Source organism: Rana temporaria, chromosome 5 (genome assembly GCF_905171775.1).
Source record: "Rana temporaria chromosome 5, aRanTem1.1, whole genome shotgun sequence".
Lineage (NCBI taxonomy): Eukaryota > Metazoa > Chordata > Amphibia > Anura > Ranidae > Rana > Rana temporaria.
The window spans coordinates 158,545,131-158,563,374 of record NC_053493.1 but is presented as its reverse complement, the minus strand read 5'-3'; the positions used below and the strand labels follow the sequence as shown (position 1 = coordinate 158,563,374).

Sequence of the window (18,244 nt, the reverse complement as noted above, 5' to 3'; positions counted from 1 at the left end):
CCTCTGTAGTTTGCACCTAAAGCTACTTGGTGTGTACTGCCCGTGTCCTTTGCAGTTTTCACCTAAAGCTACATAGTGTGTGTACTGCCTTTGTCCTCTGCAGTTTTCACCTAAAGCTACTTGGTGTGTACTGCCCGTGTCCTCTGTAGTTTGCATCTAAAGCTACTTGGTGTGTACTGCCCGTGTCCTCTGCAGTTTGTACCTAAAGCTACGTAGTGTGTACTGCCCGTCCTCTGTAGTTTGCACCTAAAGCTACTTGGTGTGTACTGCCTTTGTCCTCTGCAGTTTGCACCTAAAGCTACTTGGTGTGTACTGCCCGTTTATTCTGCAGTTTGCACCTAAAGCTACGAGGTGTGTGTACTGCCTTTGTCCTCTGCAGGCCATTAGTATGTCTGGAAGGACAACAAGGAGAGGCAGAGAGTCACGAGGGCAAGCAGGCTCTGCGTCTAGAGGCAACAGTGCTGGTCGTGGACACAGTGCATCCTCATCAGCACGTGGCCGTTGGACACACTCGTCCTTGTTTTCGGCAGCCAGCCGTGTTGAGCCGCAACATGCCGAAGACTTGGTAGAGTGGATGACCAAGCCATCCTCATCCTCCTCATCCTCTCTCACCCAGGCTCAGGGTACTTTGTCTGGCGAAGCAGCTGCCAAGGCGTCCTCTTCTCTCTGCTCAATGGCGTCAGTCACTCCTTCCCTATCCCCACCATGTCCTCCTGAGGAGTCCCCCGAACTGTTTGACCACAGTGTTGGGTACATGCTGCATGAGGATGCGCAGCGTTTTGAAGGCTCCGATGATGGTACACAGCTAGAGGAAGGCAGGATGCCCTCCAGGGACCAGCTTAAGGGCAGCACACCGACTGCATCACAACGCAGAGCTACGCATATGCAGGGCGCTGCTGTGTCTCAGCGTTATTCCAAAAGTTCTTTGGTTTGGGCCTTTTTTGAGACGAGTGCATCAGATCGCACCGCTGCTATTTGCAACATATGTTTCAAGCGTATCTCGCGTGGCCAAAACCTCACCCGCTTGGGCACCAGCCTGCACTGACAGGACTGAAGGTGTAGAATTAGGTGTGTCACAGCCTAGTACATGCGGGCAATCTACTATCGGTACACCGATGGCAAATTGTACCAGGCAAATTTCCCTGCCCCAGCTGCTGCAGCGCCGAAAGAAGTTCTCTCCCAGCCATCCACATGCCCAGCGGTTGAATGCTAGCTTAGCTAAATTGCTAGCACTTCAATGCTGCCTTTTCAGTTGGTAGAGTCTGCCCCCTTCCGTGAGTTTGTGGAATGTGCGGTACCTCAGTGGCAAGTTCCCAAACACCACTTTTACTCATGGAAGGCGATTCCGGCTCTCTAATGCCATGTGGAAGGCAATGTCCATGCCTCGCTGGACAGGGTGGTTAGTGGTAAGGTGCATATTACCACTGACTCATAGTCCAGCAGGCATGGACAGGGATGTTACCTATCTATCACGGCGCATTGGGGGACTCTGCTGGCAACTGGGAAGGACGCAGGACAAGGTACAGTAGTGTTGGAGGTTGTTCTGCCACCACGCCTCCAAAATGCTACTACTGGTTGTGACACACCTCTCTCCTTCACCCCCTCCTCTTCTTCCTCTGTGGCCTCTTCCTGTGCTTATGTGTCCTCGGAACCAGCGGTGCTCAGTAGGCGTTCAAGGGGCTACGCAGGTACGCAGGCAAAGAGATGCCGTGCGGTGCTTGAGCTGGTGTGCTTGGGGGACAGGAGCCACACTGGGCCAGAGGTTCTATCAGCTCTGCAGGGGCAGGCTCAGAGGTGGTTGACGCCACGCCAGCTTAAGCCAGGAATGGTGGTTTACGACAATGGCACCAACCTCCTCTCCGCCCTGCGACAGGGACAACTGACCCATGTGCCCTGTTTTGCTCATGTCCTTAATTTGGTGGTGCAGCGGTTCTTGGGCAGGTACCCGGACTTACAGGATGTCCTGAAGCAGGCCAGGAAAGTCTGTGTGCATTTCCGATGGTCACATAATGCCAGTGCTCGGCTGGCAGACCTCCAAAGGGAATACAACCTGCCCAAGAACCGCCTAATCTGTGACATGCCCACCAGGTGGAACTCTACGTTGGCCATGCTGCAGCGGCTGCACACGCAGCAGAGGGCCATCAATGAGTATCTGTGCCAATATGGCAGCAGAACTGGGTCAAGGGTGCTTGTTTTTTTTTCCCCACGCCAGTGGGACATGATCAGGGATGCATGCACTGTCCTGTCACCATTTGAGGAGGCCACAAGGATGGTGAGCATTGACAGTGCATGCATCAGTGAGACTGTCCCTCTTATTCACATGTCCCTCTTATTCACACGCTGCATGGAATAATGGACAGGGCCCTTGAGGCAGAACAGAGGGAGGAAGAGGAGGACTTCCTTACCTCTCTAGGCCCCTTTTATCCAGACAGTGTTCCTGCTTGCCCGCCTATCACACAGGAAGAGGACAAGGAGGAGGAGGAAGATTGTATCAGCATGGAGGTGGAGCCTAGCACTCAGCATCAGCAGCAGTCTTCAAGGGATCAAGTACATAGTCCCAAGGAACCCATGTACTTGTACCTGGCTGGGATGAGGTGGCTGTGGATCCTATCGTCCTCAGTGACCCAGAGGACTCCGCACCGAATGCCTCAGCAAACCTATGTTGTATGGCCTCCCTGATCCTGCAAAGCCTGCGGAAGGATCCTCGTATTCGTGCTATCAAGGAGAGGGATCATTACTGGCTGGCAACTGTCCTTGATCCATGTTACAAGAATAAGGTTGCGGACCTTATCTTGCCGGCACAGAGGGAGCAGAAGATGAAACAAATGTATGCAAAGTATATACGGCAGGCCCCTACTTTCAAACATCCAACTTACAAACGACTCCTACTTGCAAACGGAAGGAGACAACAGGAATTGAGAGGAAATCTACCCCTAGGAAAGGGAAATTCTCTTCTGTAAGAGGTGTCTCCTGTCCACTGATGCTTTATCACCAATCCTTGTTTCACTACAAAAGCCAAATTTCCAAAACATCATTTGTCATTGGGACAGAAAGTGAATTGCAATCTTCTGAACAGATGCACACAGACAGCAAAACAAATGTTTGCAGGGGTGATAACCCTTCTCTATGTTTTCAGAAAAGTTTAAAAATAGATTTTATGGCTGGAGCTACACTTTGAAAAAGTACCAGTTCAAAATTACAAACAGATTCTACTTAACAACAAACCTACAGTGCCTGTCTTGTTTGTACCGCCTGTATAATGCTGTATAATGCTGTTCAAAGTATATAGGGCCAAAGGGGCTTGTAATGACCCGGGGGTAGTTGGGGGAAACCCATGCTATTTTTCTCAATGATTTTCATCCATATTGCAGGGACCAGACAAGCCGCAAGCAGTTTTAAAGTTTTTTTCTTATAGTAATCTCATTTTGTGCAGGGACAGTTCTAAACACGTGCCACCTCACAGGCATACTATAGACACCCAGCATGTACGATATTTAAAGGAATTTTTCATTTTTGTTTTCACTTTAAGCATCATCACTGCTCCAAAAAAAACGACCGTTTTTAAAACTTTTTTTTCCATTGATACATGCTCCCTGGGGCAAGACCCGGGTTCTCAAACCGTTTTTTTGACAATAACTTGCATATTAGGCTTTAAAATTAGCACTTTTGAATTCGAACGTTCGAGTCCCATTGACGTCAATGGGGTTCTAAATATTCGCACGAACGTACGGTCCGTTCGAAGGTTCTGGTGCGAACCGAACGGGGGGGGTTCGGCTCATCCCTTCTCCTGTCCCTGAGCTACTTACTTACTATATTGAAAATAAAATAAGAAATATGTTTTTTTGCCTTATTATCTACCCTAAATCATATTGCTAATTGCATATTGTATTTGTTTGTAGCCTAAATACTCTATGTAGCACTACCCCCGGAGGAGCTGCTGGTTTGTTTAGGGCGGCACGTTACCTTGTGGCTCTTCCGCCGTCCTAGGGATGTATGGTGCATATAGCAGTAACGGAATGTCCAGAATGTCTTTTTCTGTGCTCTTTATTACCCAGTCGGGTAAAAACATTAAAAATTGTGATGAAGAGTAGGGGTGAAGTAAAAGGAGAAGTAGCAGACTCAGGCGCAACAATAGAGAAACAGTCCTGCTCCCAACAATACTTTGTATTCTTCGCCACTCTAGCCAGAGTGGGTATAGCGTACCTGGACAGGCCCACTCTCACTGACCTGGCAGCCAGGGTATCGCTCGAACTTGAAGGAAAAGTCTCTGCCACAGACCATCCTGAAATGGATTCAGCGAAAAGCCTCTGCCACAGGCCCCCTCTGTGATTGTGATTACGGAGATGATCCTCCTTGGTAGAATTGCGTCTGGATCTCCTTCAGATAGTTTCCAGGTACTGACTGACAGGTGACCAGCCTCTCAGTGTCCAGCTACCTTGATCCCCAGTGGTTTGTCGAGACCCTATTGGATCGCCAGCCTCTCATTGGCTCTCCTCAGATGGATTCCCCACTGAACAGCTATCTCACTTGGGATCTTCAGGATTGGAAACCCAGTCGACTACTTGGCTCCCTGCCACAGCTCAAATGTTCCGGACCAACATGGTCCCGGGAACCAGGAACACCGCGTGACACACGCACCCTGGCCTGGAAGGCCATTACGCCGGGGCGCCGTAATGCACAGTTACCCTAAAGGTGGGTGCCGCACTCGGAATAAGAACCCAAACTAATGGCACCTGCCCCATAAATACCCTCCCCCAGCATGCACAGCGAGGCTCAATCCTCCTGATAGGCTGCTGGTGAAGAGCAACTAAACCTCGACTCCACTGCTGCCACCCATCTCCCTGGGGTAGGAATTACACCCCAGTAACAATAGACAGCCCACCGCCCAGCCAAGCTGAGACAGAGACCAGTTTTTCACATAATAATTGGATCAGAGTCAGTTAACACTCTGATCCCTCTCTAAATTTAACTAGCACCGGTACTTTTTAAGTAACCAGGCGCTACATCTAATTTGAACCTAAAACTGTAATTTTGTAACTTTTGGAAATGCCAGTAAAAACATGGCTCTGCCAGTACATTTTGGGTGTTGTGTCAGTAAATTTCAATCTGGTAGGTTGGCAACTAGGGTGACCATGTGTACCGGATTGCCCAGGACAGTCCCGCATTTTGAAGGTCTGTCCCGGGCACCTTCATTCCAAGACAATACAGTGTCCCGGAATGAAACTGACACAGCTACCCCCCCCCGGGCCAATATGATGCCCCCCAAAAAAGGCCCCCACATCACCGTTTTACTCACTGACAGTACTTGTCCTGGCCGGGAATGCCTGGAGGAGCACAATCCTGCCCCCTGCTTGTGATTGGAGAAATAATAAATCCCGCCTCTTGTGTCTAATCACTGTGCTGTGATTCGTTACAGCACAAGCTGATTTTTGGGAAGGGGGTGTCCCTGAATGGTAGTTTGGAAATGTGGTCACCCTATTGGCAACTACTATGACACTGTGACAGATGTTTTGTTCAAGGCACAAGGACAGTGGTGACAGTGATGCTTGGTGTACTGTGTGGGTATGACTGCAGTCTGTGTGATCTGTGACATCTCTCTGCATAGAATCATCACTTACAGAGAGTTGTCAGTACAGGGTGCAGCATCCCACCCCCCCCTGTACTAAGCTCTCGTACTAAGCTCTCACTGAGCTCAGCAGCGAGAGCTGACACTGAGACACTGACACTGAGACACGTGCCTCTGCTTACACTGTAAAGGCTGTTTACACTGTAAAGGCCAATCACAGTGCCCATATCTTGATCTGCGATGGGATGTATCCAAGGATCACCGCCATCACAGGATCACATGGCCACACGTGGGCACTGATTCTAAGTGGCGTTCAGGCATGTCCACTCAGAATGAGGAAGCTCACACCCAGCTGTTTATGTACAGTGACCGGGTGTGAAGTGGTTAAGCAAAAATGCTTTTGATGTATTATTGTTACTTTGATAAAGATCAAATTATGTTTTAAGAACAATTTCAGGTGCAATTTGTGTAGAAATAATATAGGGAAAAAAAGGGGATTACCCTATATGCAAAAGTATATTCAAGTTAGCATTTAGGTCTCTAGCCCATTTTAACCTTGGTTGAATAAATGTATCATTCTAAAATTAACAAAAAACAGACAATAAGAGAAATTTGCAGTCTTACTTGTTTTTTTCTTTTGTCTAATCAACCTCCACAGTGAGTCATAATATACCCATCACACTAAATCACCGTTCTAAGGTAAATGTGCTTTTATATTTAAACAGCAAATGTCTAATTTATTTCAAACTTGTATTTTCCAGCATGTGGAAACAAAGTCGATCCTGTATATGAAGCACTCCGGTTTGGGACTTCTTTGGCACAGAAGACCAAGAAGAGCAGCTCTGGAAGTGGATCTGACTCGCCAAATCGGAGCTCTGTAATTCTTTGTTTAAATTAATGTTTTTTTTTTTATTACTGCATCATGTCATTCATTATGTTAGTGAGGGATCTTTTGGAACACAGTCTTTATACACCAGAATTCAGTCGTTTTTGTAGAGCTTCTTGGTATCAGAATATAATCTATATTTTTAGTATGCTAAATCAACTGAATTTATATAAAATCAGGATTATTGAAAAAAAAAAAGATTTTTGTATTAGTGATTGTTTGTGTTTTGGTGTTTCCAGCTTTAAAAATTAACATACCGGACAAGAACAAAAATTCTAAGAGATTCAAAGGTACTTTTTCACTGGCCTTGGCCCTGTACCACCACCCCTGTTTGACCTTTAGTGTGTTTTGTTGTAGTTTAAAGTCAGACAAACTTAAAATCAATAAGATATCTTCAGAAGAAAGTTGTGTAAAATGTAATTTTAAAATTGTGCAATGAGAATCTATATTTCTTAGATTTCTAAAAATCGATGTTCTAAACCTATATAGTCCCTATGCCCTGGAAAACAGTCTCTACAGTTATCAGGAGAGTAATCATACCCTAGTTTAACTCAGACTTAAAGTTTCATCAATCACAAAACAATAATGATAATATAATCCAGTTGCACACTGAATGAACCTAATAAAGTAGAACAATATTGCCTCCCATTAAAAAAAAAAAAACACATACTGTATATTTGTTGCAGAACTTATTTATAAGTGCATATGCACTTACAGTTTTCTTTTTGTTCCCCTGCAAAGTCACACAAACACCCATTAAGCCTGCCAGTGAAGTCCACCTAATGTAGCTTTCTGTGATGGTGTGGCAACAATGCTGCACTGCTTCTGAAGAGCAGAGATGCTACTTTCGTGCAGGCACTACAGCAGGGCTAAAAAAAGGTGTTTCTGAAGACACCACTGATTGATGACGAAACACATTACGCATGCATCAATTCTGGTCTCACGAGTGGAAACTTTTTAGGTGGGTTACTTCCCTCTCTTTCATGTAGTGGAGAAAATGTCAGGGTGGGCTTTCAATCTTCCACCAATTTCAATAGAAACGACAAAGGGACATACACTCCAGTTGCAAACGATTTTACTTCAATCTTCAAATCATGTAGACAAATGGCAAACAGCAAAATCAGCTACTGTACAGGTTTAAGCATCCCTGCTCTTCCTCAGGCTGACAGGCTTAGTGTGTCTATATGATTTGAAAATTGAAGTAAAATCGTTTGCAACTGGAGTGTCCCTTTGTCGTTATATATATTATAATTTTAATAAATACATCTAAGCATTTTACATTATGAGAGGCTGTCTATCCGTTTTTATAAAATTTTTGCCTATTAAACTTTGGGAATAACTTTGGGATTACTACAAGGAGCAGTATGAGCCCTAAGGACCTACAAGCCTTTATAACTTCCTATTTTTTACAGTAAGGGGGTCATCGACATCTGGTGAGTGTGGTGTGTCAACATTCAGCACAAGGTGGTACGTTCACCCTGGGAATCAGGAACCAAAAGCACTCAAAATTGCACAGTTTTAAAAATACTTTTTGCACCGTTACTTTAATATTTTGGCACAAATGTGAATTATATGTGCGTTATATGTGTTTAGATCTATATTTCCCTGGTATTCACAGTACGTTGTTTTTTTTTAAAAAAAAAACGAAATTCGATTTTTTCCATGTTATAGCAAGCACTCCCTAAGAATAGTTGTATATAATAAAAAGGTGGGTCTATCAGCATTGTCACTGTTGATTCACAAGCCTATAGATTGCCAATCAGACTCAGCCACATTGGCAGCTCTATCTCTGCTGCCCTCTGTGATCTGCAGTGTCTAGGAGGGAAGCATGTGAGACACAACTGAAATATGATTTGGCTCAGTCAGGGCAGGTAAAATATGTTTTTTTAATTACTTCATGAGACATATACTGTACATCACACAGTAACTTGATTTGGTACTTGTTTAGGCTTTCATGCGAGGAACATACTATAGCACGGTTAATGAAGTAGGGTGTAATTGCTATTATGCATGCGTGTTTGAAGAAATGTGTAGGATTTTGCACAGAAATTAATTTATATCAACAAAAGTTAGCTTGCCTCAAGTAGACAATTTGCTTTATAATGCTTAAAAACCTTGCTGTGATTTTTTTTGTTATTTAATTGCCCAGCTTAGCTACTTTTGTCTGTTTGCTATAGTAAGCTTACATTTATATATATATATATATATATATATATATATATATATATATATATATATATATATATATATATATATATATATATATATATATATATATATATATATATATATATATATATATATATATATATAACAATATATATATATATATATATATATATATATATATATATATATATATATATATATAACAATATATATATATATATAACAATATATATATATTTATATATGTATATATATATATATATATATATATATATATATACTGTATATATACACAATGTACATTTGTGCTCATAAGTTTACATACCCTGGCAGAATTTGAGTTCATGCAAGACAGCCCAAGAATTTACAGCAACTGGAGGCTTTTTGCCAAGAGGAATGGGCAGCTTTACCATCTGAGAAAAGAGCCTCATCCACAAATACCACAAAAGACTTCAAGCTGTCATTGATGTTAAAGGGGGCAAAACAGAGTATTAAGAATGGGGGTATGTTCCTATTGTCATTATGTTTTAAAAAGAGTAAACACAGTTGATTGATAATAAATGACTTCAGCCAAACACTAATCATGAGTTAAAGAAATGTTTTTGTGTTATCATTCATATTCTCTGAAAATGGGCAAGAAATCATAAATTCTGCCAGGGTATGTAAACTTATGAGCACGACTGTATATCCAGATTATAAAGATTATAAAGATATGGTGGTAGTTATTGTGCTAAAAGCTGTACAATACTGTAATATTTCATTTTTTGCCACTCTAGAGTATACATTGATAAAAAATAATCATGCTAAAGGCCTCTGCTTTTGATAGTTTTATAACACACCATAAAAAGTGAAAATGTGGCTGAAGCCTAAATGGACTTGTCTTGTGCCCCACTGTATGGGTTAATTCTTGGATCTTCTCTGCTGTTAGTTATAGGTTGTTGTCACAAGGCTTAGCTTGGCAATGTGACACAACACATTAGTTGATAAGATAATTATGGATTGCAACAGTTTTTGGCAAACAGATTTTGGAAATCCCCTTTTATAAATCTGTTGCCATGATTATATAATTCAGTGTTGTGCTAATCTACATCACTAAATCCTTGTTTATTTATGGTTGTTACTTGAAGTCCCAATGTATGGCTGACAGTCAATCTGAAAGACACTGACACCATTACTGCAGTATGTGCTTTGAACGTGTATTTTCACCTTGGAAGCCAAAATGAAATAACACCTTCTTTATATTTGTTACACGCTCCTTTTCACGTAGAATAACTTACATAAAAAAGAAAATGCATTAGCAATTACTTGTTCTGAAGCACTGATAAATTGAATGTTAGTGCACTTTCAATCAAGTCTAGCTTTAGCACATTGCAAGTAATTTTGAACAATGCAAGCTGCCTATAGAGTCCTGTGTATTAACATGCTCCAAAGAAACATGTTTTTGTTAGGTATGCTGTGTGAAAAGGAACACATGACAAACATTTGGGGGGGGGGGGGTTAAATTTGTCTGAAAGGGTGGAAATATACTTTAACCACTTCAGCCCTAGAAGATTTTACCCCCTTCCTGACCAGAGCACTTTTTACGATTTGGTACTGCGTCGATTTAACTGTCGCGGTCGTGCGATGCTGTACCCAAATTAAATTTGCTTCCTGTTTTTCTCACAAAAATAGCTTTCTTTTGGGGGTATTTTATCACCTCTACGGTTTAAATTTTTTGCGCTATAAACAAAAAGACCGACAATTTTGAAAAAATATATAAAAATTACTTTCTGCTATAATAAATATCACCCAAAAAGATATAGTTATATAAAAACGAATTTCTTCCTCCGTTTAGGTCGATATGTATTCTTCTACATATTTTTTTGAAAAAAAAATCGCAATAGGTGTATATTGATTGGTTTGCGCAAAACTTATAGGCCCAGATTCACAGAGTGTGGGCGCACATTACGACGCCGTAGCGCAAACGCCGTACGCCATGCCGGCGTAGCGCAGAGAGGCAAGCATAGAATCTCAGCAAGCCAGTGCTCCCAACGCTGCGCCAGCGTGGCGTGGGATTCGAAGGCGTACGCCGGCGTAGGTGGAAGTGGGCGTGACCCATGCAAATGAGGCGTGACCCCATGCAAATGATGGGCCGAGCTCCAGACAGATACGTATCACGAACTGCGCATGCGCCGTGACGTGGACGCATCCCCCTGCGCCTTCTCACAACCACGTCGAAACAACTGCCTAAACTACGCCGGATCACTGTGTACGGCGTGAACGTAACCTACGCCCAGCCAGACACACGTCCAACGTAAAATACGCCGGCTTGTGTTCCCTGGTGTAGACCTTTGCATGTCTGCGGCTGGGTTGCACCTCCTTTATGGGGCATAACTTTACGCCGGATGTACAACTTACGCGCACCTCTCGTAGCCTGCGTCGGGTGCACGCAGGTTCGTGAATCGCCGTATTTCCCTAATTTGCATGCTGAATGGCTAATCAATGGGAGCGGCACCATGTACCCAGCCTAAATGTGCGCCCACCCTACGCCGGCGTAAGCAAGCTACGTCGGCGGGGTGTAGCCTGGTTTTAGGCGCATATCTGTTTGTGGGTCTGGCGCACATTTGCACTTACATCGGCCTATCTTGTTATACGTCGGCGTAAGTGCTTTGTGAATCTGGGCCAATGCGTCTAAAAATAGGGGATAGACTTATGGCATTTTATTATATATGTTATTTTTTTTAGTTTATAAGTAATGGCTGTGATCTGTGATTTTTATCAGGACTGCGACATTTCGGCAGACAGATCGGACACTTTTGACACTATTTTGGGACCATTGACATTTATACAGCGATCAGAGCTAAAAATAGACACTGATTACTGTATAAATGTCACTGGCAGGGAAGGGGTTAACACTAGGTGGCTATCAAGGGGTTAAGTGTGTTCCCTCAGCGTGTTCTAATTGTAGGGGGGTGGGCTACCACTGACATAGATCGATGTTCCCGATGACAGGGAACATAATATCTGTCCTGTTACTAGGCAGAACAGGGAAATGCCTTGTTTACATAGGCAGTTCCCTGTTCTGCCTCTCCTTGCCGAGATTGTGGGCCACCGCAGGTACGTCAGTTTGCACAAGAGTGCCATTCTGCCAACGTATATCAGCGTGAGCTGGTCGGCAAGCGGTTAAAGTGGGCAGTCCATGCTGCAACTATTTTGCAATTTTTCCCTTTAATATCTACACAATAGAGCAGTAGCTCCTATGAGAAATGTAATGAAATATGATATGCACGTAAATTGTGATATTTGTTTTTAACACTACAGTAATAGGTGTGTTGTTTAAGATCACATGTTTGAATTAGAGATTAAACAAAAAATATGTGATTGGAATTGCATTGCAGATTATAATTGCAATTTAATTCAAACATATTTTGTAATTCTTGTTTTGAATTATTGGAAATTATTATTTTTGACAGAGTTCATCTATGGACAATTTAGATGTTTGAGGTCTGACTTCATCAATGTAACATTAAGCTCTAAGTATAGGCTTAAAGTTGTGACATGATTGAGCCCTACATGCTTCTTTATTATTGTTTCCAGAAGGTATGTTGGTTTGTGATCTATGGTGGGAATAGGTGTTAGATTTAATGTTATTTGGTTGGATTTTAAAATAGATCTTTTCATGTTTTTACCATACATTTTTTTGGGGGTTTTACCAAGTTTTTGTTTTTTGTGATTCTTGTTTTATGTTGTATGTTGTGTAATGATAACCATTAAAATAGTTGAGAAACAACTTTTAATACAAATCTTATAAGATGGTAGGAGAATACTTTGAAGGGATCTGACTTGATATAGTAATGCCGCGTACACACGGTCGGAATTTCCGACAACAAATGTTTCATGTGAGCTTATTGTCGGAAAATCCAATCGTGTGTAGGCTCCATCGGACATTTGCTGTCGGAATTTCCGACAACAAATGTTTGAGAGCTGGTTCTCAATTTTTCCCACAACAAAAGTTCTTGTCGAAAATTCTGATCGTCTGTATGCAATTCCGACCCACAAAAATCCTACGCATTCTCGGAATCAATAAACTTAAAGTGGAGGTTCACCCAAAAAATAAATTTTAGAGATAGATGTTCTCCGCCGCTTCCAGGTATGGGCTGCGGGACTGGGCGTTCCTATTTGATTGACAGCCTTCCGACGGTCGCATACAGCGCGTCACGAGTTCCCGAAAGTAGCCGAACGTCGGTGCGCAGGCGCCGTATAGAGCCTCACCGACGTTCGGCAACTTGTGACGCGCTGTATGCGACCGTTGGAAGGCTGTCAATCAAATTGGAACGCCCAGTCCCGAAGATCATACCCGGAAGCCACGGAGAACATCTATCTCTAAAACGGTAAGTACTGCATTGATTTTAAAATAAACACCCGATTCTGCTTCGCATAATATGCCTTAATCTAATGTTAAAAAAAAATTTTGGGTGAACTCCCGCTTTACATTTTGTCGGCTCGTCGTAGTGTTGTACGTTCATTTGTGTGTCCGTGTGTATGCAAGACAAGTTTGAGCCAACATTCCGTCGGAAAAAAATCCATGGTTTTGTTTTCAGAAGGTCCAATCGTGTGCACGCGGCATTACCCTGCAACAGCTCACCAGTAGGGAGTGCTCTGATATCACTGTCAGCTAATTAGGAACTCATTGAGCTATTTAGGCATTTTTTTAGGTTTTTAGAGAGCATATTTAATAAATCAGGTAGTAAACTTTATTCAATTTCCTGTTTTAAAAATTTGTGTTTAACTCCTTTTTGTGTATTAAGTTGTTATTTGTGTGCTGTCGCTCTATATTTTTCTGTTACTTAAAAAAAAAAAATTGTTTCTGGAAAAAAAAGACTGTTTTTGCACAAAAACAGGTAAAGGATAGTTGATAGTAGCATTTGTAACCCCCAGGACCCGAGTAGGGACTATGGCACCATTAAAAACTCTAAATTTTGCTTAAACCAGTTCGCTAGCAATTACACACATTCTTAATGTTTCTCTGGCTACAGCAAATTGGCCATGTATTGGTAGATTTGGTCAGCCAAGCTGATTTCTCTATACATTATAGCTAAATATGCTGAACCGGCTGATGTCATTTGAGCATCCATGCTTTGAAAAGAAGGCCATTATGCAATGTTGACTACAATTCTAATCAATTAAATCTTTTATCCAGGTAGCACAATATCTGATCAGAAATCGACTTGACCTTCTCGATTAATGGGGTAGTTATCATATAAGGAGAACTACTGCCAAAGCTTGTTTGGCTGTACTTCTCCTGTGGATCACAGAAGTGTAGTTTGTTCAGCATGCTGTCGGCTGGTGTCCCAGAGCCGGTCCAGACTGGGGATAGATCGCCACTGAGAGCCTGAGCCTGACGCTTCTGCCCCCTCCACAGCCTAGCACTCCAGTGAGAGGCGGGGGCAGAGCAGACAGAGCAGACAGCGGTGACTAACAGTGCCAAGCGCTCTGCTCACTGAGCTCCGAGAACTGCTTGATCCGTGGTCTTTTATCACTCAGCTTTTAGCTCTCGGACTAATGCTGCATCTACCTAGGTAGGTATGATTTCTAAAAATAAATTAAAAACATACTCCCCTTTCAAAGACTTACATGGCCATACTATATCGGCAGGATGAAAAATGTCTCTGGGCAACACAAAACAATTATTCCAGAATCTTTCAAACAAGAATGAGGTCCAAACTTTTCCAGTGCAAATGTTGAGATTTTGGGAATTTATATCCCTTGGCCAGCAAACCTTTCTACTCGGGTTATAGCTTCTTTCTATAGAAAATCGTTTGTGGGAGTTTGCCCACAAGCTGCCTTCTATCACATCATTTCAAGTTTTTAAAAAGTGCTTATGTTAATTTTTTTTTAATGCTGACAGGTGTATATTGCAGGCGCAGGTATAAACAGCAAGTACTGGTAGGTATATACAGCAGATTTTATTCTGTGCACTCTATCCAAATGCTGTGCCATTGAGATTGGGCAAAGCTCTACTACTTTCTGTTAGTGTTAAAGTAGTTGTAAATTATTAATAAAAGCATGCTAGTATACATCTGAATAATATAAAGAAAAAAGTGTGCTGTTCCTTTAAATCTTAAATATCAGTAGATCATCTTATAGTAAGGTTAACAATCAATACATTTTAACAAACAGTGAATAACTATAGTGTAAAAGTGAAAGTACGCGCTGGCAAGACTATAAAGCAGCTGGCAAAAAACAGTCAGACAAACTGTGCATTAAACCATATAAAACAATATTTGCATCACTAATATTAGTGTTTGAACAAAAGTACAAATGTGAAGGTAGTATGAATCCAAATCTTGTCACCCAGGAATCACCATGTCTGTGTGAAAAGACAAACTCATATCTGAAATCCAGTGTAACTGCGTGCTCCACCATCAGAAACAAGCAAGCGTGGCGACGTCTACGGAGTCATCATATGTGACATCGCCACGCTTGCTTGTTTATCCTGCATGTGAATTGGATCTTGTGTATATACTGAATACTGATACTGAGTTTTACAGTGCTGTTTTTTATGATACCAAATGTGAGTACCTTGAATTCTATTGTATCGATAAACACGTTTGCAGTTTTACGCTATGTGGATTTCTTCTTGCTTTTCATATATGATCACTTCTTGTTCCATCATGCTGGCTTGAGATGCACCAGAATTACCTGTGATTCTTTGGGATCTGACTATTCTCAGACTTGGTGGTCTGTCTAGGCCAGTGGTCTCAAAGTACCGGCCCGCGGGCCATTTGCGGCCCGCGGACCAGTTATAAATGGCCCGCAGGCAGGGTGGAAGTGGGGGTAGCAAAGAGTAAAAAAAAAAAAAAAAAAAAAAATTTTTTTTTTTTTTGTGAGCTGGTGCTATCTGGTGGTGAGCCGTTGGTATTACAAGTTATTACCACCAGATGTGAGCTGGCGCCATCTGGTGGTGGCCGTTGGTATTACAAGTTAAGCATTACAAGTTAAACAGCAATTCTAATGTCATTTTACACTATTTTCACTGCCATCTTCTTCCCTCTAATTAGAACCCCCAAACATTATATATATTTTTTATCCTAACACCCTAGAGAATAAAATGGCGATTGTTGCAAAACTTTCTGTTATGCCGTATTTGCGCAGCGGTCTTACAAGCGCACTTTTTTGGGAAAAAATTACACTTTTTTTTAATTAAAAAATAAGACAACAGTAAAGTTATCACCATTTTTTTAATATTATGAAAGATAATGTTGCGCCAAGTAAATTCATACCCAACATGTCACGCTTCAAAATTGCGTCCGCTCGTGGAATGCCGACAAACTTTTTTACCCTTTAAAATCTTCATAGGTGACGTTTAAAAAAATCTACAGGTTGCATGTTTTAAGTTACAGAGGAGGTCTAGGGCTAGAATTATTGCTCTCGCTTTACCAATCGGAGCGATACCTCACATGTGTGGTTTGAACACCGTTTACATATGCGGGCGCTGCTCGCGTATGTGTTCGCTTCTGCGCGCAAGCCCGTCGGGACGGGGTGCGTTTTCTGGCTCCTAAATTTTTGTAGCTGGCTCCTAGATTCCAAGCAAATTTGTCAAACCCTGTGCTCGCTGACACCAGTGCTGGGGGTTAATAATGTGTTCGCTGACACCAGTACTGTTGTTTTTGAAGTTTGAAAGTTTGCATGCGGCCCCCCATGGCATATGAAAACTTGTCTTGTGGCCCTCAGGTAATTTGAGTTTGAGACCCCTGGTCTAGGCCCATGTGACTAGGTAATAAGGTCCATCTTTTCTGGTAAGAGTCATCTTGTTTCTGGTGGTGGAGCACGTGGTTACATTGGATTTCAGACATGAATTTGTCTTTTCACACATGGTGATTCCTGGATGACAAGATTTGGATTCATACTACCTTCATATTTACGGTCACTGGACTTCATTCTTTTGTTCAAACACTAATATTATTCGGTCTGTAAATATTGTTTTATAGTGAATAACCCTAAAATCATAAGAAATCCTTCAAAGTTCATAAGTATATGAAGAGTCCAAATCCATACATGATCATTCAAGTGTTTTGAAAGTGCTTAGTGCTTAAATGTAAACAAAAAGTGATCCAGTGTTCAAGGTGCGGGTTCTAAAGGATCTTACTGGACAGGGATGAGCTTAAACATAAGAGATCACAAGCACATTTTATCCAAAATAGGACTGACGCTCTCAACATCAGACTTCCAATTGTATTTCCCACCAGCAGGATGCAGCAATGATATCCCCACAGCAAGGCTTCCAAAATTCCCATGGCTTCCATGCTAGAATGGCCAGTTTATTAAAAGGAGGACGGAAAATGGCAGTATCAACCAAGTAATCAAGAAGCACTGCCGCCACAATTACAATAACGTTATTAAAAAAAACTAATAGCAATACCTTTAAGAGAGATAAAATATTTTTTATTTTTAGGTTTACAAAATTTTAAAATTGCCTGCTTCTTCCTGCCCCCATAAATTCTTATTGACCCATCACTGTGATGGTCTGTCCAATAATAATGTGTGGGAAGTGAGAGATTGGAGTCAAGCTTCAAAACTACTAGGATATACTGTAGCTTGCCTGATATGCATGGCCCAGCATTGGGACAGAACGGATGTCTGAAGTTACTGCAGACATGTGAAGCCACCTCTAGGTACTTGCATTTTATATCTGAAGTCATAGTTTAATTTTACAAATTCAGTTTCAACTATAGTGTTTATTTAGGGGTAGGGCCGAACACCCCCCTGTTCGGTTCGCACCAGAACCTGCGAATACACCAAATGTTCTTGTGAACTTTAGAACCCCGTTAAAGTCTATGGGACTCGAACGTTTGAAATCTAAAGTGCTAATTTTAAAGGCTAATATGCAAGTTATTGTCCTAAAAAGTGTTTGGGGACCTGGGTCCTGCCCCAGGGGACATGTATCAATGCAAAAAAAGTTTTAAAACCGGACGTTTTTTCGGGAGCAGTGAATTTAATAATGCTTAAAGTGAAACAATAAAAGTGAAATATTCCTTTAAATTTCGTACCTAGGGGGGGTGTAAAGTATGCATGTGAATTAGCGCATGTTTCCCGTACTTAGAACTGTCTCTGCACAAGTGTCATTTCTGAAGGAAAAAAAGTCATTTAAAAATGACTTGCGGCTATAATGAATTGTCGGTTCCTGGCAACTCAGAGAGAATTCATTCATAAAAAAAATGGATTTTGAGGGGAACTCCACCCCAAATTTAAAAAAAAAAATGGTGTGGAGTTCCCCAAAAAATCCACACCAGACCCCTTATCCGAGCACGTAACCTGGCCGGCTGCAGAAAAAAGGGGGGGACAAGAGAGCGCCCCCCCTCCTGAACCGTACCAGGCCACATGCCCTCAACATGCCCCCCATATGTGAATTGGTAATGGGGTACATTGTACCCCTACTATTTCACGAAGGAAGTGTAAATAATTGTTAAAAAAACACACACACACCATGAAAAAAAGTCCAGCGGTGGTAATCCACTCTCGATCCCCGCCCCCCGCTCCAACATTGGTATCCAGCGACAGGTGGTCCTCTCCGGTCCAGCGATGAGAAGATCATCCTGGATCCAGAGCGCAGCATCGCCGGCCACCTGTCTCCACCGGAGACA

At 42.2% G+C, this 18,244-nt stretch overlaps 1 protein-coding gene across 1 annotated transcript in view; it reads left to right on the top strand.

Annotated features, from left to right (window-relative positions):
• Positions 1 to 18,244, top strand: part of STAC (SH3 and cysteine rich domain) — a 341,115-nt gene that overhangs the window by 220,713 nt on the left and 102,158 nt on the right. Inside the window, exon 5 of the mRNA XM_040353299.1 lies at positions 6,328 to 6,443. Coding sequence (XP_040209233.1) covers positions 6,328 to 6,443 — 116 coding nt within the window. The remainder of the gene's footprint in view (positions 1 to 6,327; positions 6,444 to 18,244) is intronic.